This window comes from Oreochromis aureus, linkage group 23, assembly GCF_013358895.1.
Source record: "Oreochromis aureus strain Israel breed Guangdong linkage group 23, ZZ_aureus, whole genome shotgun sequence".
Taxonomy (NCBI): Eukaryota; Metazoa; Chordata; class Actinopteri; order Cichliformes; family Cichlidae; genus Oreochromis; species Oreochromis aureus.
In genome coordinates, this window is record NC_052963.1 from 30,835,798 (window position 1) to 30,862,860 (window position 27,063).

Here is a 27,063-nt window from a genome sequence, read left to right on the forward strand (position 1 = left end):
GAGTGTCAGAGGTGTTGCTCAGTCAGCGGCAACATGTAGACAAACCAAAAAGGCCGTGCACACAATGAATCAGCTGCCACAGGCAATGGCAGGCTGTTGGACACACCATCATTTCCGTTTAAATCAATGTTTAAAATCAAGTCTTGTCAGAGCTGAAGTGTCCTGATGTGTCCTTAATTACTTCTTGGGTTTCTAACACACACACACACACACCTGGCTAGCATGAGGTTAGCACTGGGATTGTTTGTTCCAGGGCCAGTGGGACTCCATTTGATGGTGTAGATTTCTTTGCTGTGCGCCTGCAGGTCGTGGACGCAGGCGTCCTGCTTCATACTCCAGATCTGAAGAGACGCAAAATCCCAAAGAAAGTTAAAAGCTTTCGATTTTAGTTGAACTAATTATTAAAATTTAACCATTGCATTCAAGAAGCCTACAGCACATCTTAATGGTTGGAAAGTTACTGTAATGCCTGAATGCTGATTTATAGCTCAGCTGTTTCCTAAATGTTTTAATCTCTTGTCATCATCAAGTTCTTTATTTTGAAGTGAAGAGCTGCAGGGATGCGACTCACCTTCAGCGTCATGTCATCTGAGCAGGAGGCTAGGAGGTTTCCTGTGGGATCCCACTTGATTGCATTTACTTCATTCTGGAAGCACAGAGGAGACGTTAGCTAAAGCATTATATATGTGATCAGTGTGTTTTGCTTTGGGAAGATGCACATGAACACAAATCTACTCACTGTGTGTCCCTGGAATGTTTTAATGGGTCGGTCCTGCCCCAGTTTACAGACGTGGATGCACATGTCTGTACTACAGGAGGCGAACGTGTTGTTACTCTGCCAGTCCACGTCAAGTGCCGGAGCTGTGGGCGGATGGAGAGAGGAATATTAAACAGGAACAAAAAAAAAAATGAAAAAAACAAACAGTTTTTTATTTTAGTTTTGCTGAGTCTGTTTCGTCTGTTTACCTGAGTGGAAAGGAAACTGTTGTTTGGCTTCTCCTGTATGGGCATCCCATATGATTGTTGTCTGTCAGGAGACATGTACACTTAGTGTGACTGCAGTAAAATATTACCTCACGAGACAATGAGAACCTATTCTTAAAGTTATTTCTCGCTGGAGCTGATTTACAGGTTTACCTTGTCTACGCCTGCGCTCAGGATAAAATTGCCTTTTTTGTTCCACTTAAGGGCAAAGATGGGACCTTTGTGCTGGCCAAGAGTACTGGCCAGGTTACCTGTGGAGCAGAAGAAGAGAACAACACGTGTCAGCTTTAAATGCAAAAAAGGATTTAAAGGCCTGAAAAGAAATAAGGAAAAAAAAAAATTAACTGCATTCTGTAAACCTGCCTCTAGGTGGAAGCATTGTTCAAGGATTAACTAAAGCATGTGGCAAACTATTCACGTCACAATTCCCAAAGCATTCCAGAGATTACACCACATTAATAAGTGTGAATGTAACATTAATTAAAGCCATCTCACCATCTTTTGTCCATATTCTGGCAAAGCCGTCATAGGAGCCCGTCGCTAACAGTGTGCCCTCGCTCTGCCAGAGAGAGACAGAGATGTTTCCATATAAATAAGAGCCTGATTTCGACACATTTACTGACCCAAGTCCTGTTCTTCAGTTACAGTACGTGTCCAAATATTTCAGGCCGAATGAGCGTCAGCTGGTGTTATAACAGAGGTCTGTTTTCTCCATCAGCGTGGATGCTTTCCAGGAAATTTCTGACTCTGCCTTTGGCTCTGATTTATGTCCCAGAGGCCGGACTGAAGGAAGAATGCATCGTCTGATAACTCCAACAGTTAAAATACTCAGCACACGCTGACAGTTCAGTACATATGAAAGAACCTTTTTATTTTATTTTTTCTTTGCTCTTTATATCTACCTACATGTTGTCATTTTATAAGACGGTTAAAAAAAACTGTTTAGTATCTTCTTTGGAAATGCTTTAATAGGCCTCGAGGGTTTCAACACCCTCGCTACAGTCTCAATCTGGTGACTGATCTGCTAGTAAGACTTCCTGGATTTTGTGACTGCTTAAAGTTTTGGTTGATAGAGTGGGTGTGGGCATGCTGTCTTGCTGGAGCATGGAGGCCAGGCCAAAGTGACTGGAGAAACATGCGCACATTAAAAAACCTGAGTTTACTCTGTAAAGTTCAGTCAGCTGCTGCCATCCTCTGCGATCACAAATAAAGACACATGGCGCAGTTCCAGAAGCACCCACACAGGCCTCCATGTTTTACTGATTCTTTCTTTCTTTCTTTAAATTATTGAGCAGTCACTACAGAACAACAATATCCCACCGGAAGCTAATGCACTGTCATGGCAACATGCTGGTTTTGCCAGAGTCGACTGATGCAACGTAATAAAAACGCATTGGCGTGTCCTGGTTGAACAATAGCACTGACAGGCAGCTGACGATGCTTAGGTTTCATCTATGATGCTGATTGGCTAATCCCGCTGCTCTCATTAAATGGCTGGGATTGTGACTGCATTACATATTACCTGATAAAGAGGCGAGGCTTAAATGCTCGACCCCGGGCAAATGCTCATAGGCAGAAACTTTCAAAAAACATGAGTGGGACATGAGTGAATGAACCATCCATCTACTGCCACACCTAACAGTGGTGACAATCAACCTATTTGGTGAAGTAGCAAAATGCACAGCAGGAGCCTTAAATTAAAGTTGATAGTGGATTCTTTTTCTTTCACACATCTTTTTATATCTTATCTAACATCAAACGTTATTACTACCACACTCTTGGAGGGCACTGCTGACAGGACTGTGCATGGGGTACAGCCTGTGCTTAGCCTGTTTTTGTTTTAGGATGCATGTCTCGTGCTGAGGTGTTCACAACAATAAGCATTAGCAACAAAAGTGTTTCTCTGATTCTTCAAAAAGGGGTTTAAAAATGACACCAAACATTAAAAACTACCAGAATCCTTTGAGAAAACACATCAAGCAGCCCTTTGAAATTCAAAAATATCCCACAAACTTCTCGAGGTTACGGATTGTGAATTAATCCACACGAGCAGGGTGATTCGTGTTACATTCGGTGTGTTTGTGTGTACTCACATTCCAGTCTAGTGAGGTGACGTCTTTGTTGCTGGGGACATCTTGTCCTCCCTCTCGTATGCAATGCCTCAGGACCAGCTGTGTGGAGCTGCTTGTACTGTTCTCACTCAGGTTCCAAATACGAGCCGTCGAATCGCCAGACCTGAGACACACCCACACACACATCAGACTGCCATCTGAAAAAGTAACCTACAACATTATAGCACATCTTTACATATCATTTGTACAAAGCAAAGATCTCTGTTATAAATCTGAAGCATCACGTTATTGCTCATGTATGGGCAGAACATCAAGTGTTGATGTGATCTCGACTGAAATTAAAATAGGGTTGTGCTGCACTTTCATGTAATACCAAGTTGTACCACCAGCTGGTGCACTGAGACAACCAGGCAAGTCATAACATTCAGGTCAAACTGACACTAAGCATTAATTCATGTTTAGTCTCGTTTTTCAGCTTGTTTGCTTCATGACTTGAACATTAATGTGGTACAAAAGTGGAAGGAAGGCTCACCCCGATGCCAGCAGATCGCTGACTGGGTTCCAGGCACAAATAAAGACTTCTGACTCATGGCCCCTCAAGACCATGGCTTTGTTCTGAGGGATCTCTACATCACCGTCCACTTCCATCAGGTCTGCATGATTATCTGAACACAGAGTTGATGGATCAGGCATGAAAAACCACAAAATTCAATGATTAAATACATAAAAAATGTAATAATATTCCATCATTTTAATTAACAAGATAAATACAAGTCTCTGTTAAAAGAATTCCCCAATCCCAAAAATCATCCGAATCATTTCACTCACTTGCTAAGGCATGGGCTCCATTCTCCTCCCCATTGGCAGTATTCTCTCCGTTCTTGGCATTGCCAGCGATAGTGCCCCCAGTGGTCGACGCCGGCGCTGAAGCTGCAGCCTGCTGCTGGGCCATTTTGTCCCGGTACGCCTGCTGCCTCGTCTGAACGACGTCCGGCATCACCGCATCGATCAGGGACAGGGACTCAATGGGCCGGCCGTCAAATAGCGTGCCATCCTACGGAGCCAGAGAAGAAATCGGGTTGGAGCGGAAACACAGAGGAAGACAAGAAGCTGGTGAAAGAAGCTGACAGGCTTCTGTCTATATTACACTTAGATTCCCTTTGATATCACATTAATATGGGAATGACATCCTGATAGTCAATTTAAGAAAGACTTGAATTATTATCTGATGTTAAAGGTTCTTTGTTTGTGTCCCACCTCATTTATGCTGACTTCAGCCTCCACGTACTGCAGGCCCTTCTGGATGATGCTGATCAGGGCAGCAGGGGGAACCAGAGCACCATTGATGTTGGACTGGCTAATGTGGCTCTCTATGCCAAAGGTAAATGCTGAGTGGGAGAACCCTAAAGAGGAGAAGAAAAGAATATTAGTAAATACTCCCTTCGATTTCAACACAGTGAAGAAGTTGTGTTTTTTTCAGTCTTAATCGCGTTTTAATACTTCAACCCTTTTTTTTTTGAAGTTTTTGTGGTGATGAAAGTTACTGACCCTCCGCAGAGCCGACGCATTAATGAAGAAAATGCTCGACCTCTGACTTGTTAGTAACATGTTTGTGAAGTCGTTGCTGTTGGACAACAAGAACTGCTGCGTCACAACCGCATGGCCCCCTCACCTCTGTCAATCTGCAGGTAACATCTAGACTTAAATAGTGGACTGACGTACTGCTGAGATGCTGCGTTTACGGGAACCGGTCAGACATACGAGACTTTGTTTATGGTTGCCACTGACATGTAGGCATAAAAGTGCTTTTGTACAAATGTGGTGACGTTTAAAAGGTTTCCCATAAACAAATGGAATTATCTAATCCAGACATCTCCGTCTTTCTGTTCTGATGTACAACCTTTCATTGGGATATAAATGGTCAAAGAAATGTTAATATTGACCATTTATGTTTGAGTAAATTTTAGCTACCCGTGTGTTGAGAAACAGGACAAAAGCTTTGACTGAAGTTAAATCTCAAAACCATCAGCTCTCTTGTAATGATGATTTATCTTCATTCATTATTGGACTATAAATACAGAACAAGAAGTTTTGGCTCAGGGTATCAGTTATCCACATATCTGCTGGCTGCAACGCCGGCCCCAAAGGCAAAATCTGAGAACACAAATCCAGAAATACTTGCCAACTAATTTCATCACCGCCCATATTTGCTTAAATGTAAGAAGCTGTGGATGTTTTCCTGTTATCATGTGATTATTGTTGAGCTCATCCTTAATTTGGACAGCTGGTCACCCTTTTCATTTTAGAGCTGGTCGAATTCTTTCTCCTTCTTTTAATAATATTTCTCAAAACCTCTGATTCATTAGTTGTAGATCCACAGCTGAGACAACTCTCATCTGTGTACACAACGAGTCTGATCTGAACAAGTCCCACTCTTTGCAGCCAAAGTTTTCCTCATCACTCGGCAGCAGAGCAGTTTTGTTTAAGTCTGCCTTTGTCTACATCCTCAAAGTGTTGCCTTCCAACAGATTGACTCCAGTTCAAATATATCTGATCAACCATCTAAATGATCATCCTTATGATGGTCCATAGCTAATCTGCCATTTCTGCTGTGATGGTGAACCCATACCACAGTCTGCAAAATGGTCATTCCAGATAACTTCTGTCTTTACTTTAAGTCAGGACCAAACTTATATAAAACGAAATGCAAATGGCTCTTAATGATCTTATTATCTACCACATTGCCAATTAACACTAAGGCAGCATTAAGGGTTAAAACCAGTCCAAATTCTTTCCGCACCAATTGAATGATGAGTGCCTGTTTTCCCCGGTGTTAAAGTTCAACGTCCAGGCATTCAAAAAAAGAGGATTTAGAAGAGGTGGAAGTTAGCGGTAAGTTAGCTAGCCATTTAACATCTAGATCTACGTACCATGTCCTGAGTGACTAAATACCAGCAAAGTTTGGGCGGTGGGCGAAGTTGGGCTAGTTGACCTGGTGCCAGCTACAGTGCTGTGGTTAGACCCATATAAACACACCGGGAACAAGGAAGACACTGCATGAAGGTTAAATTGTTCTCAATAACGGGCAGAGACAAACACCATCATAGAACAGGAAGAAGATATACACAGATAAAACTTCAACCAACAGTACATCTGATCCGTCTGTAGCACGAGGTCGTTAGCATGTTGCTATGACCTAGATAAAAACCCCAAAGTGACACTATTCATTTAGTGTGTATGTGGTGTTTGGGACACCTAACTGTGGGCTCATCTTATAGACTTGCTGCACATGAGCAGTAAAAACAAACTGTAGTGGCGCGGAATGAGAGGTGACCATTTTTTGTCCGTCTCTTTCTTGACAGACAAAAGCTGCACATAAACCGTGATCGATACATCGCTTAACAAGCTAAGGGCCTCCTTAACCTTCACCACTTTTCTCCCGGTTTCTCCTTGTTTCCCTAAATCCATACAACACATGTTATTTCGACCCATCTGATTAAGCGATGGACAGACACCGGTCCGGCCGTATGATTCATTCTGGCTGTGTGATGAGGTCTGTCTAAAACACTGCAGACAGCCTGTGCTGTTTGTCCTCTTTTAACCACTCTTGTTTACAATGGCATCATTATATTCTGCTTTTAAACAACAAGCAGCACCACACTGACCGTGTTGTGTATACAAAGTGACAAAGATGATCCAACAACCTGACAGGCAGCTCGGGCATCTGCTGACTACCCTACCGCCTATAGTACGACAAGGAAAAAAAGAAACTAATTTCTGTTCTTATAAATGTAATGAAAACAGATCCTGAAAAAAGGGATTAAATTCCACCCAAACAAATAAATGATAATATATCTTAGAAGAGACGATTTTTGGAAATATCAGAAACTGTCTCCTTGCTCAATTTGTGTTTAATTCAGTCCCTTCTTTAAAAAAAACCCAACAAAAAAAACAGGATAAATGATTTTCGGTGTTCACATTTCCAATTTACTTTTTTATAACAAACTTTTAAAGAGTACTATTGATTCATACAGCTCATTTTAATCATCATTAGTGAATAAAAACACACATTTGTTGTGATGAAAACTTTAAGTCTGTTAATGAAAACTATAATGAGCCATTTTGGTAGAAAAGCAAAGAACTATTAAAAAACGATAAAGGTTTTCATGAAGTGGAGAAGAACTGGAGCTGGATACCTGACTCCTGTAGGTATCTGTAGACCAGGAAGTTGACCTCATCACTGCTAATGCTCATCTTTACTCCTGTTACACCATGAGGTCAGCACACACACACCTAGCCTGGAAAACAGAGAGAGGTTCATCAGTGAAGGGCAAATCTCACCAGTTATTTAAGCTCAAACACAAAGTCAGTTTACGGCTGATGTTACTGTGGAAAAGGAAATTACTGCAGAGCTAGTAACACACTTAATCACGTCACTGGTAGCAAAGTACATAGCCTACAGCTGCCCCAGTGCACAACATGATCACATGACCCTCGTCTTGCAGGGCCTCAGAATTATCCTGCATTTCTCCGGGGTGACGAGGTGAGGATCTACACCAAACACATGGGGGCAGATAAAACAAAGTAAGAAAGAAAGTTTAGCACCAGCAATTTGATTACATTTTTAAAAACATCAAGCACACTGAGGCACTGATTCATGTATTCACTGAGACAGCGTGTCTACATGCCTGTGAGTCAAGACATCTGATGGAGTGTCATTGTTTTACTGTTTGTCTGCATTTTAGTCACTCTGGTCGTGCTATTGTCTGTGCTCATGAGCACTCTAAGTGGCTTTTACTGTTTAATATTTTATCTGATTATGTCATTGTTTGATCATTTATGTGCTTCTGACTTTGCTCTGTGCTTTTGCGTTTACGTTTCTTGTTTGTGGCATCAGCCTGCCAGGGATGAAGAGTAGCCTGTATGGCTAAATATATGGCACACTGACATCATTAATTAACACAAGCACAAAATTGACAAAAAAATAAAATAAAATCAAGGCTGCAGCTTATATCTTAACAACAGGCAGATTAAACACATGCTATTGCACTGGTGCTAACTAAAGCTGGACCAGCGAGTCTGTTTAGTTTACATCAGTTGACGTCTTTATTTTTTCGATGTGATCCAGACCATGCTGGCTGTACGTTAATATGTGTTACAATTACTTCTCAGTTGGTGTTTTATTCACAGTGTGCCCACACCCCAAGCTGCTCTGTTCCCTCTGACCACATATTTAACATCTGATGCAGTCATCTGGGCACCGGCCCACTACAAACTACTCAACTGAAAAACACGAGCGGGAAGGAAATCAGCAGGACAGAAACACTTCTGCTGGTAGGACTCCTTTCGTGTGTGCGCTCAAGCACATGTCACATGATTTGACGTTGCCTTTGTGTGTGAACTAATATGGCTGGGAACCGCAAGTTTAACAACTGCGGGGTTAACAAGTGCAGAGAGCCGATTCCAAACAAGGACCAGTTCAAAGCCTGTTTCCCCCAGAGAGTAATCAGGCCTGGAGCTCCTCGTCTGCAGCCCCCCCACCCGCCTCCCAGCAGGAGTCTCTCTGTGCATTTAATGGTAGTTAAGTGATTGAAACTGTCTCCTGGGTACTGTGGACACATTTCTTTTCAGAGGATTTTAACCTTGCGTCATCTGGAACAGCTCAACATCTCCGTACACTGAGCAGTGGCCTTAGCATTGCTGGATGCTGAGCTGAGGGAGGGGGGAGAAGTTTCCTGCTACTCTGATGAGCAATCTCTAATGACAACCTGATAAACTGGTCGCAGCGACGAAATATAAGACACAATTACACACTACAACTGTGAAACATCAGTATTGTAGTAGAGTAGAGCAGATCCCAAAAAATTAAATTACTCATGGATTTTTTCTTTGAGCAGATATTCTGTTTTTCATTCTGCCGTTCTGATAAAGATCTAACGACAGAAAAAGACATTTAAAAAGCACAATGTGATGCCACTACCTTTTTGTTGTTGTTTGTTTCTATCCAAACACCATTTTCTTAACTGCTTATCCAATTCATATCCCCAGCTATTACCGAATAAGAGGCTAGATGCACCATGGCACAACACAAAATTGCCAGTTGGACGTTAGTCGTGCAAACCAAATGAGCACGTTATTGGACTGTGAGAAGAAGCAGGAACGAACCACAGGGCCAACATTAAACTCCACACATACAGTTAGGGTTGGGCAGTATAAACTGTATTTGGTAGAAACGATATGAATTTGGCCAGCGGTAGAGATTTTGACTATACCGCTCTACCACGATACCGCATGTTGATCGTGTCATCAAGCTGCGCCTGTTTTGGGCGAAAGCATCGCAGCGGCTGCAAGCAATATCATCTGCAAATTATGCGGCGACCGTAATAGCGAAGAGACGAAGCACGTTTTGCAATATGTGGAAAGCCAAAAACTGCACTTCCTCCACTAACGTACCATTGATTCATTAATGTTGAATTCTCTTGCAGCTGCTCTATTCCCATGTTGTTGCAGTATATTAATGACTAACTTCGTATTGTGGATGGATTATCTCATTTGTTCTCCTGACTAAAGTTTGGTCCGTTTACAGCATCCTGCCATGTGATTACATTTGTCCCTAACCATCAGAAACCCTCACGTTAACTTTTATCGAGTAGAAAAAAGTTTGTGTTCATCCTCCAGCTTCACTGTGTTTGTTATGCTAACATAGCTGTGTCGCTAGTGATCACGTAGCACATCATTATATACCAGCTAGCCCAACTTCAGTAACCCTAAAAGTCACTGCTGTTTAGTTTTCTGTCTTCATCTATGTTGGAAGTGATAGCAGAGCTGTACGTTTTAATTTTTTCAGAAATCTCTCAGTCAGAACATGGTATATCATGTTTAGGTAACTAGCTTAATAAGCTTTAGGTAAATTAGCTAACTTCTGCTAATTTCCTGCTAACTTCTAACACTGTTGTATTTAATAAATTCTGTTTTCATGGATGCCTGGATGTTAAACTTAATTGTTACACCTGGTAAAGCAGTAACACTGATCGTTTTATTAAAGATGAAAGAATTTAGACAGTTTTTAACTCTCAGTGAAGACGCAGTGTTCATTGATTTTGGGACCTGAAGCAGACGGAGTTTTGGACCCAGATTACTCCGCGTAATGCTCCAACAATCCATCAAGCGGTGCGGCTTCGTAGCTTACCAAAGTCGTACTAAAACATTTTTGACAGATTTTTTAACGCCGTGTACCACGTAAAATCGTTTGAGGTCAGTAAGAACAACCAAAATTCATATATAAGGCGCACCGGATTATAAGGCACACCGTCGGATTTTAAGTGCACCTTATAGTGCGGAAAATGCGGTATACAGAAGAAAAGAATATATCGCTATATATATCGTTACCGCATATGCTTCAAATCATACCACGATATGGATTTTAGGCCATATCGCCCAGCCCTACATACAGTCCTCGCTGGCCAGCAGATTCAAACCCGGAACCTTAATTGCTGTGAGGCACCGATGCTAACCACGGTCTTGTGTCACCAATAGAAACAAACAATCTGACCTGATTTTATATCTTCTCATTTTTAATGAGACCACAAAATTGATGAGATTGCAACAGCAGCCACAAGCACTGACAATCCCCCCCCCCCCCGCCCTTCTCAAAAACGAGCTGAGTAACGTGCACTTCAACAACTTTTTGGATATGTGGCCAGTACTGGCTGCCAGGTGCAAGTGCTCACTCTCCTGCAGCAAATCCACTTCTGTCTCTGTCTGAACTGTTCACTGTGTGACAGCGAGTACCTGTAAATGAGCAGTCTGCACATGTGCAATGTTAAACCGAGTCTGTGCACTGTGTGAGAGGAAAATAAGACATTCTGTCACATGTAAATACAGCTGACTAACAGCTCTACCCTTCAACATGAGTGTGGTGAGTCTGTCAGGCAACGTTGCGGTTCCAAAACGAGATGCTTGAAAATTTCTGCGGTTATTGAACTAAAAAGTATGCGCCCTTCCTGAGATACACCGTTTCACTGACGATTTCTGCTGAAGCTCCACAAAATGGTATTCAAGAATCCGGTGTGGTTTTTCCACAGTAACGACGACAACGAAAAAGTAAGGCGAGTCAGTTGCATCAGCTTCACTGGAGAACAGGGGTGCCATGGCTGAGCTGTCTGGGGATGTGTTCATAACCCAGGAGACAGCAGATGAAGAAGAGGTGGTGTTGTTCTCTGGCGTGTTGGCTCAGCGATACTTATCTGTGCCTGGACCCTCTGTCTCCAAAGAGAGAGGATTGTGTTTTCCACAGAGACAACTGTCAGCAAACAGATTGTTTTGAGGGGGCAGATAAACTGCAGGCAGACAAAATAATGGAAACCATCTCAGAGTTGAGCTTTTCAGCATAATTACAAAAGTAGCAACACTTTGTTGGGGCTGAAATGAGCCGTTCCTGCTGCAGCCCCATGAAACGGCACTACCACAGACACACTGTGTTAAATTAGGCCTCTTATTATAATTAAATCATATGCAGCTGTCAGACTGCTTTCACTTCCAGTTTACTACAGTGTTATACTGCAAGCTAACTTCTCAAACAAGCCACACCCATGTACTTTGTGGTTGCCCTTCTTGACGTAATGTGTGACAATCAGCCTCTGAAAAATACCACAATGACACAAAAATAAACTGCTCTGTGCAAGATCCTTAAAAAGTAATTTTACTGCTTCCACTACTGATCACATCTCTAGTTACACTACTACACTCAAGCTATTTTGTAATCATGTATCGGAAAGTCGTGGACCAAATACTTGTAAAAAAAACTGAATATATTATATAATTTGATATGATGTAGCACAATCCAAAAGAACAACCTACAACGGTAGAAAAAAGTGAGCAAATTCATGACAGCCTACTCAAGACTGCACTGAAACCGACTCAGCTGGTGATACTTAGGGTTGCGAATTGAATGGATCTGCTTCTCTTTAAAGGATTTTTTGTGATGTTTGTCAACTCGACTGAGTTTAATCATCTTGTGAAGCTCAATTGCTAAATGGAGCCACACAGTGAATCCTTCTTACTTTCTGTTTGTTTTTAAGGACACACAAGCTGTGCACACCCTCGTCTTGGGCTTTAGAGTAATTAAACTGAAGAAATTCAAGTAGTTTACCAGGTCTGTGCACCCTGCAAGAAAGTATTCGTTTGTCCAGTAAACTGTTAACAAGCTAGAAAATTATAAAGTGACAAAACAAGGTGGCAAGCCCTCATTCTACCCAACAGCTACTTCCATCTCCCTCGGTCTCTCCACCTATTAAAGACACCAGTGCACCACTTTAACTGAGAAAGGATCAATACATAGTAGCGCAGTCAGTCTGTAGCATATTATACAAATAAATCTCACCCAGTGCAACTGCTTCTTCACTGAAATGCAACTTTGAGGTCAACTGCTTCAGCAGCAGCACACTTTAATTAGGCTCAAATCACTACATCACATTTGTATAGTGACCCAGGAACTAAAAAGTTCCATTTCCATAGGTCATATAGTTCTAGAGTGGGATACATGAAAGGCAAAAGCATCTTTCGACAACTGTAGCTGCCCAACACTGAAAATTTATGTGCTTATAAGAGCACAGTATGATTGTTCCAATACATTCCTCAAAAACAGGAAGACGCTCATATCAGCCATCTCCTGACAGAGTCTTTGCTTATTTGACAAAAGCTAACTGATATACGTTGAATCTACATTATGTGGTATTAAAGCTTACAGTTACTGGTAATGTGTGGTGCTCACATTAAGACTGGAGCTGCAGCCAGGAGCCTCGATCAATAAGCATGAAAGCAGAGTATAAGTTCAGCCACCTGCTGCTGTGCTTCTTTTAACGGGGAACCTGTAGACGGTCCTGTCAGAGATCATTCAGACCTTTTGCACAAATCCCTCCTGACAGCAGTGCTGTTAGTTTGTAAACAGTGAGCTGTAGTTCTCTCTACCACCACTCCACTGCAGTGGCGCTGTGGAGCCATGAGTGGCAGCCAGGAGCCTCTGTGTTGACAGTGTGGGAGAGTAAAAGGGGGGGATGGGAGAGGAGAAGGGAATCTCTGGCTCTACATTTTTTCCCTTCGCCTCTCTCCCTCTGTCTCTGTGCTGCCAGTGGCAGACTGGCCTGTACAGTAAATGTTAAATCTAGTTACTGCTCAAGGAGAGAGGGGGAGGGTAGGAGACACACACACACACGCACGCACGCACAAACATACAATCAATAATCCCCCACCCCCACCCAACAAACAACAACAACAACAAAAACCAGGACAGGACTATTACAGCAGCATGTGACCTGTGCCATGACCATGAAGTTGCTCCCGAGGAAGCAAGACTGAAATCACACCAATAAGAATAAAGGAGCAGGTGGGCGTGGGGGGCTGACCTTCACAATATGAAATCAATATCGCTAATAAATTAGATTTGCTTTGGTTCATCAGCTGACATCCATCACTCACAAGGCCCCAATCAATAAGAAGGAATTCACTTCAACTGCCTTTTAATCATGTTTTATTTGAGATTGCATCTCCTACATTATGAAGAAAACACTTTATTTTAAGATGCTTATCATAAAAAAATGACTTCAATAGTGTAAAATACGACCAAACAGAGTTACTAAAAATAACATAAAACCTTTTTATTTTCAACACTAACACAAACAACAAATTTTACTCTCTGGTAACAATGAAGTACAATGAACTCTAAGTTTTAAGACTGCACTACTGGTGCCCCTTTTGTGTGTCTATCACAGGATACTGTGCTACACCACACACACTGCAATTCCATGGACTGCAGATAGCAATCTTCACACAAAATTTCCTCTCTGAGCAGTGCAGAACATTTCTAAATACTCGGGTCAATAAACAGCTTGCATCATCACTCAAGTTAAAAGTAATTAAAAAATGTTATGTTGTGCCACTTACTACTCAGCTGTTTAGTCAAATGAATGACAAATTCCTGTTTGATTGCCCGGACTGATGAATGAAAAGTTTGTGAAAATATTCTACAGAGTAGTAACCGCTCGCAGTCCAAACATTTCACCTCTAAAGAATTGTGGCAACGATGTTCTTTTCAGTTCCACATCCTGACCAAGTGACAGAGAAAGTGTCAAGGCTGTGTTGTTTATCACTGATCTCATGCAACTGGAAAAATCTACAGGCCTTTTGGTGAGTGTCGAGTTCATCACTGGTTGAAATTTGCTAGATCAGCGGTGGAACACCCATACTATGAAATGATGACGATGCAAAGTGTTGTGTTATCCAGTAAGACCAGACACTAGCTGTTTAGCCAAAAAAGTCATTCGGAAAGTGTTTACAGAGGCAACGCAGCGAGAGCAGAGGATAGTTTTCTGGTAGACTTCATGCAACTGTTCCACACAAACACCAAGAGAAGGAAGATCTAGCACTAAAACTGAAAAACAAAAACAGAAATTCCCAAATTCTAACTCGATGTTAAAGCAATGCATGTTTAATAAAATATCCTGCGTTGGCGCAGTTACAGCCCTTTCTAAACTTGATGGACAACAACTGCTATGCTACCGAGACATTTCCCCTCCACAACATTTGTTTCAAAACCTCACGTATGTATCTATAAGCAGCAATCACTTGGCGCACATGGCATTCAAAACCAATCAAATTTAATACCAAACCAGTGATTCAAGATTATTACACTTGTTACGTAAATTCACTACACAAATAAGGACCATTAAATCAGACTGTAGCATTGACTATTAGCCGCAGTATCTGCAGATATATCAAAAATTCCCCAATGGTTCCCACTACCATGAGAAAAAAAAAGGGAATTGTCGCTTGTCATTACAGTGGTATTACGCGCAGTAAAGTGTGACATTAGTGGTATGGTTACAGCACAGCATTCTGGCACATCGCCTGTCGTTTTCTCTGTATTTTATGAGGATTGGTAGGATATGAACAGCCGCTGGCTGTGTGAACAAAAGGAGCCGCTGGCTTTACTGGAACAGTCTGAACACTTTATTTTGCTAAAGTATGTACCAGAGGAGCCTTTATAAAATGGCAGGTGCATGCAATGAAACTGAACTTCAAACAAACTGCCACTGCACACCCGCGTGTCTCACAGTACTGCGTGTCTTCTTGTCTCTCCCACTCCGTGACAATAATATACACCATTTAGGTTTCGTGTTCTTTAAAGGTATTTCTGCATCAATGCGTAAAGGAGACCCAAGCTGTGATGTCTGCTGCTCTGATTCTACTCTGCACCAGTGCAGATAAAATGGGGCTCATTCCTATTTAAAGCCTCTCTCTCTCTCTCTCTGTCTCTGAGACCTGACGGTTTGGCTCTATTTTCAGAGCAGCAGAAAGAAAATTCAGGCAGTGGGGGGATGGGATGATTTAAAGGAAACCATATTTCAAATCATCTCTCACTGTATAACGTGTCCAATTCTTCTGAAACCCGACAGAGTCACACATGAAAATCTGATTCTCACTTATTGTGCTGCCACAAAGACACTGAAAGCAAAGGCAAGACAAAGGTTACAGTCAGTCTGGAGGAATTCAGAATACATGTAGAAAACTGCGCCACCAAAAATATTAGCAGCAACAACATCGCAAAAGACGGCGCAGTTATTGATGTTTAAAGGCTCGAACACATTTCCATGTTTGTATTTTTATTCTGGGGCTAAACTAACACATCTGCAACATTCATAGCTTAAAACCCTTAAAGATAAATAAATAAATAAATTGCATTTCCATGCTCGGTGCAGAACAAACTATTAGTTCTTGGTGCTTTTAGATTTGCCCACTCTGTGCCAGCTTCGGTGGTTAAACAAATAATCTGCTTGTTAAGTGAAGACACATCAACATCAAAGCTTCTCCCGGATGAGGCTCTCTTCTTTTTAAAATCCTGGAGTGCTTCGTTTCTTGAGTTTTTTGTTTGTTTGTTTTTTAGCAAACACAAGACTATTCAGCCGTTCTCGGCCTTTACAGCTCTTCATTAGCACTATTCATGTGTAGCATGCTCAAATATGGTTTGAAAAAAACTCCCGATACTCACGAACACTACAGGGCTGCATTGTTAGGAAAAGAATCGCTCTCCAGTCAACCACAGCTTATATGGCTGCTAGTATTTATTTTTCACTCCCTGGTTACTACTCAATATTAAAGCTCGATTTAGACTTCTGCAGGAAATTTACATCCTAACTTGAGTAATAACCAGAAACTCCTTTTATCCCTACACAGAAACCGTCTATGCCTTTCGCACACACGGCTCTTGCTCTCAGACATGCCTGGGCTTGTGAGCACTAAGTATTGTAAACACATGACGTTGCTGTAGCAATGACATACAAATATGACACTTTCATATCATGTAAAAATCTATATTATTATCATCATCATCACAAACAATATGATATGGCACAGCCCTTATGCTTCTTTGCAAGTGAGACCTTTGTGCCTATGTTGCTGATCATGATCTATACACAACACTCAACTAGTGGGCCTTGCAAGCGCATCCTATATTCATGTTGGCACCATTTGCAGAGATAACCAGCAAAGCTAGCTCATCCACCTCCTCCACGGCTGATGTAATTCCAACTGCCACACTCTCAAATGTCTCTTATGAGGGCAGCTCTGGGATTAAAACAATGAAAAGGACACTCCTGCAAGCTGTCACCAGACAGATGAGCACCGCTGAAGACAAACCACCACAACGACTCGCAATGATGCTTTGCCCAACGTGTAGGGGTGAATCTGGAAGATCACTCTCCCGCCAAAAACAGCATACTGAAAATGTAAATGTGGTTCATAGCCTGAATTCAAGATGGGTTTAAATTTGCAAACATCTGGGTAGACCTGTGATTTTTTCCCCCTAAGATGTACTACTTTTGATTCTATGTTTAAACCACAGCTGGGGCATTGGAGACTTCAGAATCACCAAAAAAGGCCCCTCGTGTGGAAGCAGCTGCACAAAACACAAGAGCACCTTTATGAACGCATTTAACCAAAGACTGCAGGAGCACGAAGAGCCCGGTACAGCAAACAGCTCGAGCCATGTCCTCAACACTTTGGTTTCCTGAGTTTACTTAGGCTTCCTCGAAATTCCTCTGTGCCCCCCTGCACCAGCGTAGAAAGTGAGAGGCTGTTTGCATGGTCTCTAACAACATGCACGAGAAAATACAAACAGACTAACCACAGAGAAAGCGGAAATGTTTTTTTTTAATGAGAAAGAATCTGCAGCTTAAGGAACAAAACTCATCATTTCTCTTACTTATCTGGAAATTCCAGTTCCTACTTTCACTAAAGATTTATAAAAAACTTTATTTCTATGTTACTAAAGCTCTTGTTTAAGATGCTCACTCACACACAAGAAGGAGTCCCAGCCCCTTCTGCACAGCGAGGAAAGCACCTTATTAATTAACGCTGGTCTCGGACAGATACTAAATACTCCATCAGTATCGGTGCATCCCGAGGTAGTTGTGTATGATGCAATGACAACAGAAATGAATCATAATCTGCTTGTGGCTCTCCCCTCCCCCTCTCCTGGGTTACTGGTCGCTTAGAGTGACAGATTGCATTGGCAAGCCCGGCTCAGGCTCACATGGCCAGTGTGAGGTCAGAGAGGCTAGCTGTCTGTCGGTGACAGATGGTAGCATGTAGGCTCTGCCAGCTAGCCTCGCTTGACGGGCAGTTAAACCTGCTATGGGCAGCTCGTGTCCATCTGAATGCAGGAGGTCAGTGAGGGCCACTGAATCAGCGGTGGTTATCTCACAGTGAGCTGCCGTGATGACTAAGATTAGGAGACCTCGCCCAAGTCAGAATCCAAATCACATTTTGAGAATCTCTTTAGAAGGTCAGGTCTGATCTACTTATCTGGAACCAGTCCTGGTTACAGCCTGCTTTGCAATACCCATAATCATGTTGGACACGGGACTGGCCGAATGCTAATGGGAGCATTTGGGTTCTACTGTTGGATATTTACCTGACGGTGGGCATTACTTTACTGGTATACCAAGATAACATTTGGTTCCTCGTATAAAGCAATCCCAATTCAGTTCCTCGTAATCAATTAGCAAATATACCATATTGGTGTTTTTTTGTTTGTTTTTTCAGGTTTTACACTGGAGTGCCCTTAGGCTTCTTTGCACACACAATGACACCTGACATCACATATTAAGCCTTTTGTTTTCTGTTGTTTTTAATGGATTTACTATAGTAAGCCATTAATCCGCATACCCTGAGAAGCAGGCAGGCATCCATTTCCAGTAACATACTGTGAGATCAGAGATACTGACTCTAACAAACAAGTTGAGTCTATTTACTGACAGGTGAAGTTAACAGATGACCACAGGTCAGGTGTAAAATCTTGGGTTAGAACATGATGTAAAGACAAAGAGTCCCCATTACATGTATAAGCAACCCAATGTAACTCATTGATCTGTAAATGCAAAATAATGAATACAGGGAAAACAAATATGGCTTATTCTAAACACTGTTAGTAGTATTCAAACTCTCTAACCTGGGTTATATTAGGGTGATTTTTTTTCACATTGCCTGAACTGAACTGATAAAACCTGCTTGTATCAGAGAGACATACTTTGAAAGCAAAGGAAGACTGCATCTGTAAATATAAAACAATCACTTATGTCCTGATTTCTTAAAAGAAACAGAGGTAGGGCAAGAATATTATCACAGGCCTCGCCACACCAATACACGTCAACATCTTTCATCTAAGAAAGCATTTGACTTGTAATGTCCTTAAGAACTTGACCACATGTGGTTACGCTGCAGACTAGGTTACGCTGTTGGAGTGAATTTGGTAGCTTAAAAAATTTAGCATGCATCTAGATGTGGTATTTGGTGCAAGACGACTGATGACGTGCTTAAGTTGGGAAATATTGCAGAAGCTGGACTAGCCGGAAATTTTTACAATATCTGTTAAAGGTGTGTTGTGATGTGTGTTTTCTCTACTCTGGTACTTTGGCTTCAGGATTATGCATTACTCGATGATTGTAGAAAGGGAACAAAGCTCTCAAAGGCTGAAAGCTAGCATGAATTAACTTCACACAGTGACTCTAAAGCATTACTCAAAACTCTGCAAATCAATGTTCTTTTGAAAGAGGAATACATTTTTTAAAAAGTATAGGGAGATAATAACTAGCTGTCTCCTGGAATCTCCAGCTCCCTCTATTCCTGCAGAAGTCAACACTGTCAACACCAACACGATGTTACTAATGTAAAACATGAAGGTCTATTTTTATCAATTTGTCCAACTAGCAAACATAAGATATGTAGAATATGGCTTTTGGCAGGTGGTCGAGCGTGCCCATGATTTAGTGTGCATTTTCACAAGAAGCAGAATGCCAAAGAAGTGTTTAAAGGAGCTAATGCGGAGACTAGGATTTAGTTGGCAGTGGTATGTTAAATGAAATTATGGCCTGTCCACACTGCTCTCTAACATTCCTGAAGCAGACAACCCAACATTCACTCGAACTTCATGCAATTATGGGCCAGCCGTGTGAATGTAAAAGAGGGGACAGAGAAGTTTTTCTCTTTCCAGCCCTCTTTCTTCCCCATTTTTCACTCAACTATGTGTCACAGTTCATGAGTACAGCTCAATACATCTCTATCAATGTCTGTCTGGAAGTGTGCCCCGTTATCTGCATTTTTAGGGAGTGTCTTCACTCTCTGTGATGACTGCTTTTCAATCTGCCTTCTGGTGTGGCCATTCAAAAAGACCATACACTCACTTGAACTGGACAGTAGATTTAAACAACCTAAAATATTTGAACCCAGTCCTATTTATTGTATATTTGCCATGTACATTGTGACAGAAAGACAGAGAATATCTGCCCAATATAACTGTCTGCCTCTTCAATGAGCCTCTATTGTGGAACATGTAGAGCTGATATGGCACAAAAATGCATTTCTGAAAAAGAGGGGACCAATTTAAATGCCACTGTTGGCAGTCCTCCTTCTGTGCAGCCTCTTTAAGTTTGCCACAGTGGCACATTAGCTTGCAGCAGATCTCTGGACAGAAGAATCAATACCAACTGCAATCAAAGATGGTCGAATTGGAGTTCACCCAACTGCTGGATGAGGTCTCGGGGGAAGGAGCTGAAAGCTACTGTGGACATCACAAAAGCTACCTAGCCAGTGAGCCAGCTCATAAAGAAAACACGAGGCCAGTAGGTCCAAGCCAAGCTGGTATGCTTTGGTGGCCATTGGTATACCTGGGTGTCCTACCCAACTAAAGACTACGTGTGGGGAAAATCTACCTAGAGATGCTACCAAGTTGTATTTGTTCAAATTTAGCTGAAATAATACAACGATAAAATTCAAGTCACCATTGCAGTAATTTTCTTCTGTGTAGCCAAAGCTGTATTTTATTGCACAGTCCTTACAGAGATATAAACCACTGAGGGAGATGTCTACAGATTAAAAAAGAGTTGTGGCATACCTAATCTCACCTTCTATCCGCCATGCCTGATCTGTATTTGGCTATCTCACTTTATATCTTTTCATTCAACTCTGATTTTTCCGCTCTCTCACTAAACGAGGGTTTGAGCTTCAGGGTTAACCAGGGACACATCCTTTGCAGGAGGTGTGGAATTTTGCAGTCCCTTCAGGACACACTAATGGACAAGTCTCTGAAATATTTGTGGTGTGATTTCAGAAATGGGGGCACATTCTGGAAGAGTAGCTCTCGCGCTGGTTTCTAGGCAAAGTGATACACACGATCAATACAGTGGGCTGAATCATTTTAGAACAAAGGCTTCTTTCTTCTCCTGTTACATACAACAGCCTTGTGAGAGCAACGCAGTGTTCTGCACAAGTGCATTAATAAAAACACAAAACACAAGCTAAAATCAGAAGCCGGGTTTTCTAAAGACTCGTCAAAATTCAGAAGAGAAATGACATCCTGACAGAATTCTCCTAAAACCAGACACAGATGTCGTATTGTCTCGCTCCTGGGGTGATAAAAACTATTTTAAATATGAGAAACAATACTGGCATTCAGAGTGAAATTAAAGTTGTTAGTAAAAGGTTTCTGCAGGGCATAAACAAATTGGCTGTGTAGTTTGGCACCACTGAGTTACATGTCATCCTCAGCACAAAAACCAACAAAACACACCCCTGACATCACTGCCTTCCTCAAGTAGTTCAACCACTGCACGTTATATCACACCAGAAAACACCATTTGGAAAATGACTTGCTTCTTGGTTTCTGATATGAAAATGTAAACTGTACCAGTGCTTATAGGCTCTTTATGTAAATAACACTCTCACTGGGTGACTAAGAGCTCCAGTGCTGAGTTGTAGCATCATGAATAAAACAAATAAGCAGAGCTGAGGGCTCTACAGTGGAGAAAACAAAGCCTTCCAACGAGGCTGACCTGACATTAACGTGGCTAACTGTTAAAGTGGGTGAGAGGAGTTTTTAGCAAGTCAGAGCAAAACATTGCGATTAAACCTGAAAACCGAACCAACAATGTCAGAAAGTTAGCACAAAATCGCTCGCCATGTGAACTTAAACAAGCACAACCAAGAACCTGGATGTGAGTCCTATCTAGCAACAGTGCGTTTTTGGGCAGGGTTCACAGGAAACCTGCTGGATTCTTCAATGGTACAAAACAGGAAGAGGGGTCTGTTCCTCCAGTGGAAATCAAACAGACGCTTTCACACATTCTGACTTTCACAAGTGGTTAAAGACCAAAAATAAACTCAGTACAACAGGAAAACAGTGGGGGAACAATGACACTTGTGTGCGACTAACTGCCAGTAAGCCTTGGGGAAATTTGAAACCTGTTTGTTCAGTCCAGATGAATCACACTGGACTCGTGAAGTGGTCTCGGTACAGTCACAAAAGTAAAGTAATTTTTGGATTCCAGTATAACATACAGGAATCAGGGCTCCAAAACTGAGGCCATACTGAACCACATCGCAGGCTACTAGCAGCTAGCCAAAGAAAAAACTAGTATAACTGATGTCTCCAGTCTGATTACACCTGCGAGGAAAGTACTGCAGTGCAGGATTAACAGTTTAGTGAGCTGTGTTGAGTTTTCAGTGTCACAAATGTGGCTTTACCAGGTTAGGCTGACATTATGGCAAGAGTTTCAGACTTTTTCTCTGCGACATGCTGCAAGTGCAATATAGATACTCAGCTGAAGGAAACTGTTTGATATATGCAAACCATTCGGTTGTATCTTAGTAATATTGCAGAAGGAAGCCGTGCTGCATAGTTACAGGAATGTGACTGCTGGTTATGCAGCAAATGTAAAAATCCTACTTTGCTGCCAGTTCTGGTTTTAACCGCTGGAACTGTATCTAATAGGACACAAATAGTCTATTTGTAGCCCATTTACCAGCAAAAATATGAATCAATAAAATTTATTTAATTTTCACTTTGGAAAAAAGTGATTTCTACATCTCCTTTGCTAAGCTGTGCAGACGTGTCAAAGCTTATAATAATACTGGTTTTTAATTCACTCGTTTAAAGTTTGATAATCCTAAAAAAAAAAAACAATGGCAAGAGCAATGAGCGCTCAAAAAATATTTTCACTTATAAATTCAGAAAATCACCCATTTTCTGGTGCGATGCGCTCTTCCCTTGTTTACATCACCACTTTTGCTATTATGTTTTTTTACAGCTCTCTATGAATGTTTCCTCTGATGTCTGACTGAAGAAGGCACCACTTAATTGGACCTTTGCAAACAGAAGAATCAAATGGTGCACAATTACAGCTCACGTTCACGCCAAAGTCGTGCCCAGAGTCGTGCCCCCCCGTATTCCTGTCACCACTGCACTCTTAAAATGCCAAAAAGAAAACTTAAGAAAAAGAATAAAAAGATACACTTAACAACCCTATTTCAGAGCCTAAAGCCAAAATCCTGAGTTCACAAAGAAAGTTAATAGCAACCAACGTAATACTCATGTCTGGCTGCAGTTTTAGGTCTTGCTGAGCACACTAACAAAAATCTCGCTATGTTGACCTTGATAGTACAACCCTCAGGATCCGTGTGCGTCATATCAAAATCTTTCCTCTTGTTCCCTTCTGCTTTTATGATCTAATCAGATGAAAATAAAACATCAAAAATAACCTTTAAGAAAACAGAAACAACACTAACAACATTACCAATCCTTTCAACCAGAGCAACATTTGAGAAGTACTTCAAATACAGACTCTTTTTTTATGAGAATCTTGCTAAAATAGAATTATTATCCATTAAATATATGCTTTTGCACCCTTGTGCAATTAGTTTGAATCGTCCAACATGGCACTGGTGTAGAATTACCTCCGTCTGTATGTATACAACTAGAATACATGGTACATAAAAGAAATCATCATGCCTGACTAAAACATAATTTCTCAGAGGGAAAATACAAGTAAAGGAAGAAATTCATTTTCTTACATATGAGCAAGAATATGCAATAACATGATCAAGTGACAAAACCCAAAATCAATAAGGAAGTGATGACAATTCAAAAGCTATTATTATGAAAGAACACACTGTCTTTGTTTATTTTATTTATTTTTTCGGTCCTATTAGAGTTGGGGATATTTCAAATCCAGGATCTGAAACTTGCATAATCTATGCAGATGAAACATGTTCAAATGCAGCCTGGCTATAGATCACTCACCACAGCAGTAAGTCTGTTTGCACCACCAGTGTTTTCAGTCAGGACCTTGTACCATGTGCTCAGAACCTGCAACAAGAAGCAGTTACAAACTCAGTTAATGGTCTCTGAATGGAGGTGTTGTTTTCAACCATGCAATTAGAAAACAACATATATCACAGCATGTGTTCGACATTTAAAACGTAAGTTTTAGAATTTACTGCAAAGTGTCTATACATGGCCTGTACAAGCATCATGTGACACATTTCTAAAAGGCATCAAAAGCAAAGTGGAGGGTTTATTTATGGGAGTGAACACATCTTAAATTTGAATTATTTATCAGTTCACACAACCTTCTGTAAGTGTGGAAACTGCACATTTATAATGTGCTTGAAAGGAGCTCATGAAGAGAAATAAATAACTACACTTGCATCTTTCACATTTGAAATATTTTCATGAGGGATAATAATGCAGGAGCATGCCTATGAATCTACCTTGGATGTATTAAATGCACCCCTTCAAGTTTTTGACCCGAACCTGATGCAGAGCCGATTGGACAATGTTTCAATGAGCGGGTCCCATTTTTTCTCATATACTATGTTATGCTGCATACTAGCAAATGCATGTGGACATTTCTGAAGGTGCACAATTTTTACTAACCTTTAATTTTCCACTACTTTTTAAAAAACCTTTTATAAAAAAAAAAAAAAAAAAACACAAAATAGAAAAAAATATCCACTGCACTATTAGGATGCATGAGCATGCAATGTAACACACACAATGTCTCATATTATTTACTGCTTTCCACTGATTTGTGGTGGTGGTGCATATCTGCACATGTGGGCATGCACAAGGAGGCGCAAATTAATGATCAAATAATTCTAATAGTTTCTAATTTACAAATTATCTCATCCAGCAAATAGTCTGCAGCTGGCAGCTGTAATTTATGTTCTGCTCTGGTAAACTGGGCATAGCAGCACATGATCCAGTTCTCAACAAGCTGCAGGTTCTGGCTGGAGTTCTCTGCTATCTGTGCATTCCCAGATGACAACGACGACTACCTTTGCCAACTGTGGTCCAAGACAGTGGGACTGGAGTCCACCGAATCCAAGACCAGATGTAGGTAAATCATACTAAGGAGCGCCACAACAGCAACTTAGCCACCAAACAGGCTAGTTATTACCACCAACTGAACTTTCAAAATAAGACTCAAGGGATTGTTGAGCAGTTAACTTACTTCTGATATTATTCGTCATAATTTATCAGAAAGACATGCTAAACAGAGAATGTTAACAATGCTGGTTTTAACCTTTATCAGAAAATAAAATCAACGCAGCATTACTGGATTTGCTAAAATCAAAACTCCATAGTTCACCCTTTAAACAGATTTCGTTGCATGCATCACTTCCCAGAAACAGCCAGCACCCGTCTGCCGGTGTAAGAGGAAATATTTTCACCGTCTGCACCCACAGTGGTAAAAACCATCAAAATGTAAAATGATACCTTGCTAATGCAATGAACTGAACATAAAAAAAGCTCACTGTGTCAGCCAGCAGCACATGGCGACTGAATGGCTTTACCATGTGACTGACACTCATTCAGACATCTGAACAATGGCTCACCTCTTTAGTCTGAGCACAGATGGAGACAACAGCACACCAGGGGAGCCTGCTCGCTGCCCACATTTCCATCCAATGGGTTACCATAAAGAAATGTAAAGCAAACAGTAACTCTGTAAAGTATTTAATGTTCAATTTTTAGACAAACTGGGATTCGGCCCTGTGGTAATTGTGAAAGCTGCAGACTGAGGTGATGCTTGAGTGTTACTGGATTGCATAACGCCTTGTGCTGCAAATCACTGAACATTAAGATTTTTCTTTTCAGGCTCCTCCTCCCAGCTTGCTGCTTCCTCCCCTGTTTTCTTTGACCTTAATTCCCTCTGTGCTTTTCTCCTTTTAGTCATTGTTTCCATTGATTCATCTGACTCTGCTAGCTCTATAAAGTGATGGTGAGGTTGTAGTAGAGCCGCAGAGCAAAAACAGCGATAACCTAAGAACAAAGAAATAGAGTGGGAGTAGCTGGGTTTGACTAGTAATGTCACAACACCAAAATTATCAGTTTAATACAATTTCAACATAAATATGTTAGCACAGAATCTACAAGAACACCACAGAATACCTGAAATATCAGGAAAAGAAAAAGAATAATGGGTTAGACAACACGGCACTTAAAATTCTTCTTTTTTAATTCACTTTAAAATGTCAGTTTTAAGTTTAACGGCCTACATAGATTGTATACTGCTTTTGAAAGATGGACCTCATTATCCTCAGAATTTTAAATTAGACTGAAAACTAGAAAGTCTAGACCTTAACCTTTATTGAGTCATCTGTGTTTTCATCCATGTGGGTGTCTCTGTGACGATGAACCCTAACCCAAACAGTAATAATGAGATTACTCTGTATTAGGTCAAGCTCACAGTTTCATTAAAAGCTTTTACATGATACACAGTAATACAATGTCCCTGGTTTGTGCCATTTAATAACAGGATTATTTAAAATTAGATCATGCTCAGTTTTGACTCAATAACACATGACTTACATGCGCTTGGCAAGTATTCCAAAAAACACATTTTTCAAATACCATAAATTATTACGAAATAATTGTACAGTCTATTATGACTATTATTAAAACTACTGGGACTAAATTATCTCTTCATATATATATTTCTTTATATAATTTTGACTACATTATCAAGTTAGATTTAAGACTAACTGAAATGAAACAGTTACTTCCACTTTCTGCCAACTGCCTTGTTCAAATTATTGTTGATTAAAAAAACATTGTTACAAAATCAACCGCACTCCTGTTACATAAGCCATTTTCACACGTGAAGCTGGACAGTTTTAGAAAAATCAGGTTGGGACATCATCCAAAGCTGCCCTTTCATACATGTAACACACAACAGGAAATATGCTGCCTCAGATACATTCTCACCACTGGAAATACTCTGGTTTTGGCCCGGGATGGCACTAGGGTAGTGCAGAGATTACCACCACTTCCTTGCTATTCTCCAGACAGATTCTCTAGGCCTGCGCCCAAAAATTTGGCTTTGGGTATATTGAATTGTTGTGTGGGTTTTAGGTTGTTTTTTCTTTCAGTTTTAAGATTCAAATTTTCCTTTTTTTTTCTTCTTTTTTTTTTAACTTCTGAACTTGGGCACCATCGTGGGATTTTTTTGCTGTCTGCCCTGGTTGACCTGTTTAGACATGTCCAACTGTCCAAAGACTCTTCTCAGTGTACATATACCTCCCGTTTTTCACCTTCGACTTCACAGATTGTCTTGTTACTGCTAGTCAAGCCTTCAAGGCATTTCATTGTGTAACTTGTTTTCTAGTCTTTGGG

The 27,063-nt window shown here is 41.0% G+C and overlaps 1 protein-coding gene across 3 annotated transcripts in view; it reads right to left on the reverse strand.

Annotated features, from left to right (window-relative positions):
- Positions 1 to 27,063, reverse strand: part of LOC116309943 (F-box-like/WD repeat-containing protein TBL1XR1) — a 48,048-nt gene that overhangs the window by 4,018 nt on the left and 16,967 nt on the right. For 2 of the 3 annotated variants that reach the window (XM_031726668.2, XM_039606639.1), the window contains exons 2-13: positions 23,686 to 23,751; positions 7,253 to 7,354; positions 4,314 to 4,459; positions 3,885 to 4,110; positions 3,589 to 3,721; positions 3,078 to 3,219; positions 1,480 to 1,543; positions 1,138 to 1,235; positions 967 to 1,027; positions 740 to 861; positions 572 to 646; positions 214 to 341 (exon numbers count right to left, since the gene is read on the reverse strand). In XM_031726668.2, the coding sequence (XP_031582528.2) occupies positions 214 to 341; positions 572 to 646; positions 740 to 861; positions 967 to 1,027; positions 1,138 to 1,235; positions 1,480 to 1,543; positions 3,078 to 3,219; positions 3,589 to 3,721; positions 3,885 to 4,110; positions 4,314 to 4,459; positions 7,253 to 7,310 (1,253 nt within the window). In that variant the 5' untranslated portion in view covers positions 7,311 to 7,354; positions 23,686 to 23,751. The remainder of the gene's footprint in view (positions 1 to 213; positions 342 to 571; positions 647 to 739; positions 862 to 966; positions 1,028 to 1,137; positions 1,236 to 1,479; positions 1,544 to 3,077; positions 3,220 to 3,588; positions 3,722 to 3,884; positions 4,111 to 4,313; positions 4,460 to 7,252; positions 7,355 to 23,685; positions 23,752 to 27,063) is intronic. The other variant, XM_039606640.1, reaches the window with a different exon arrangement.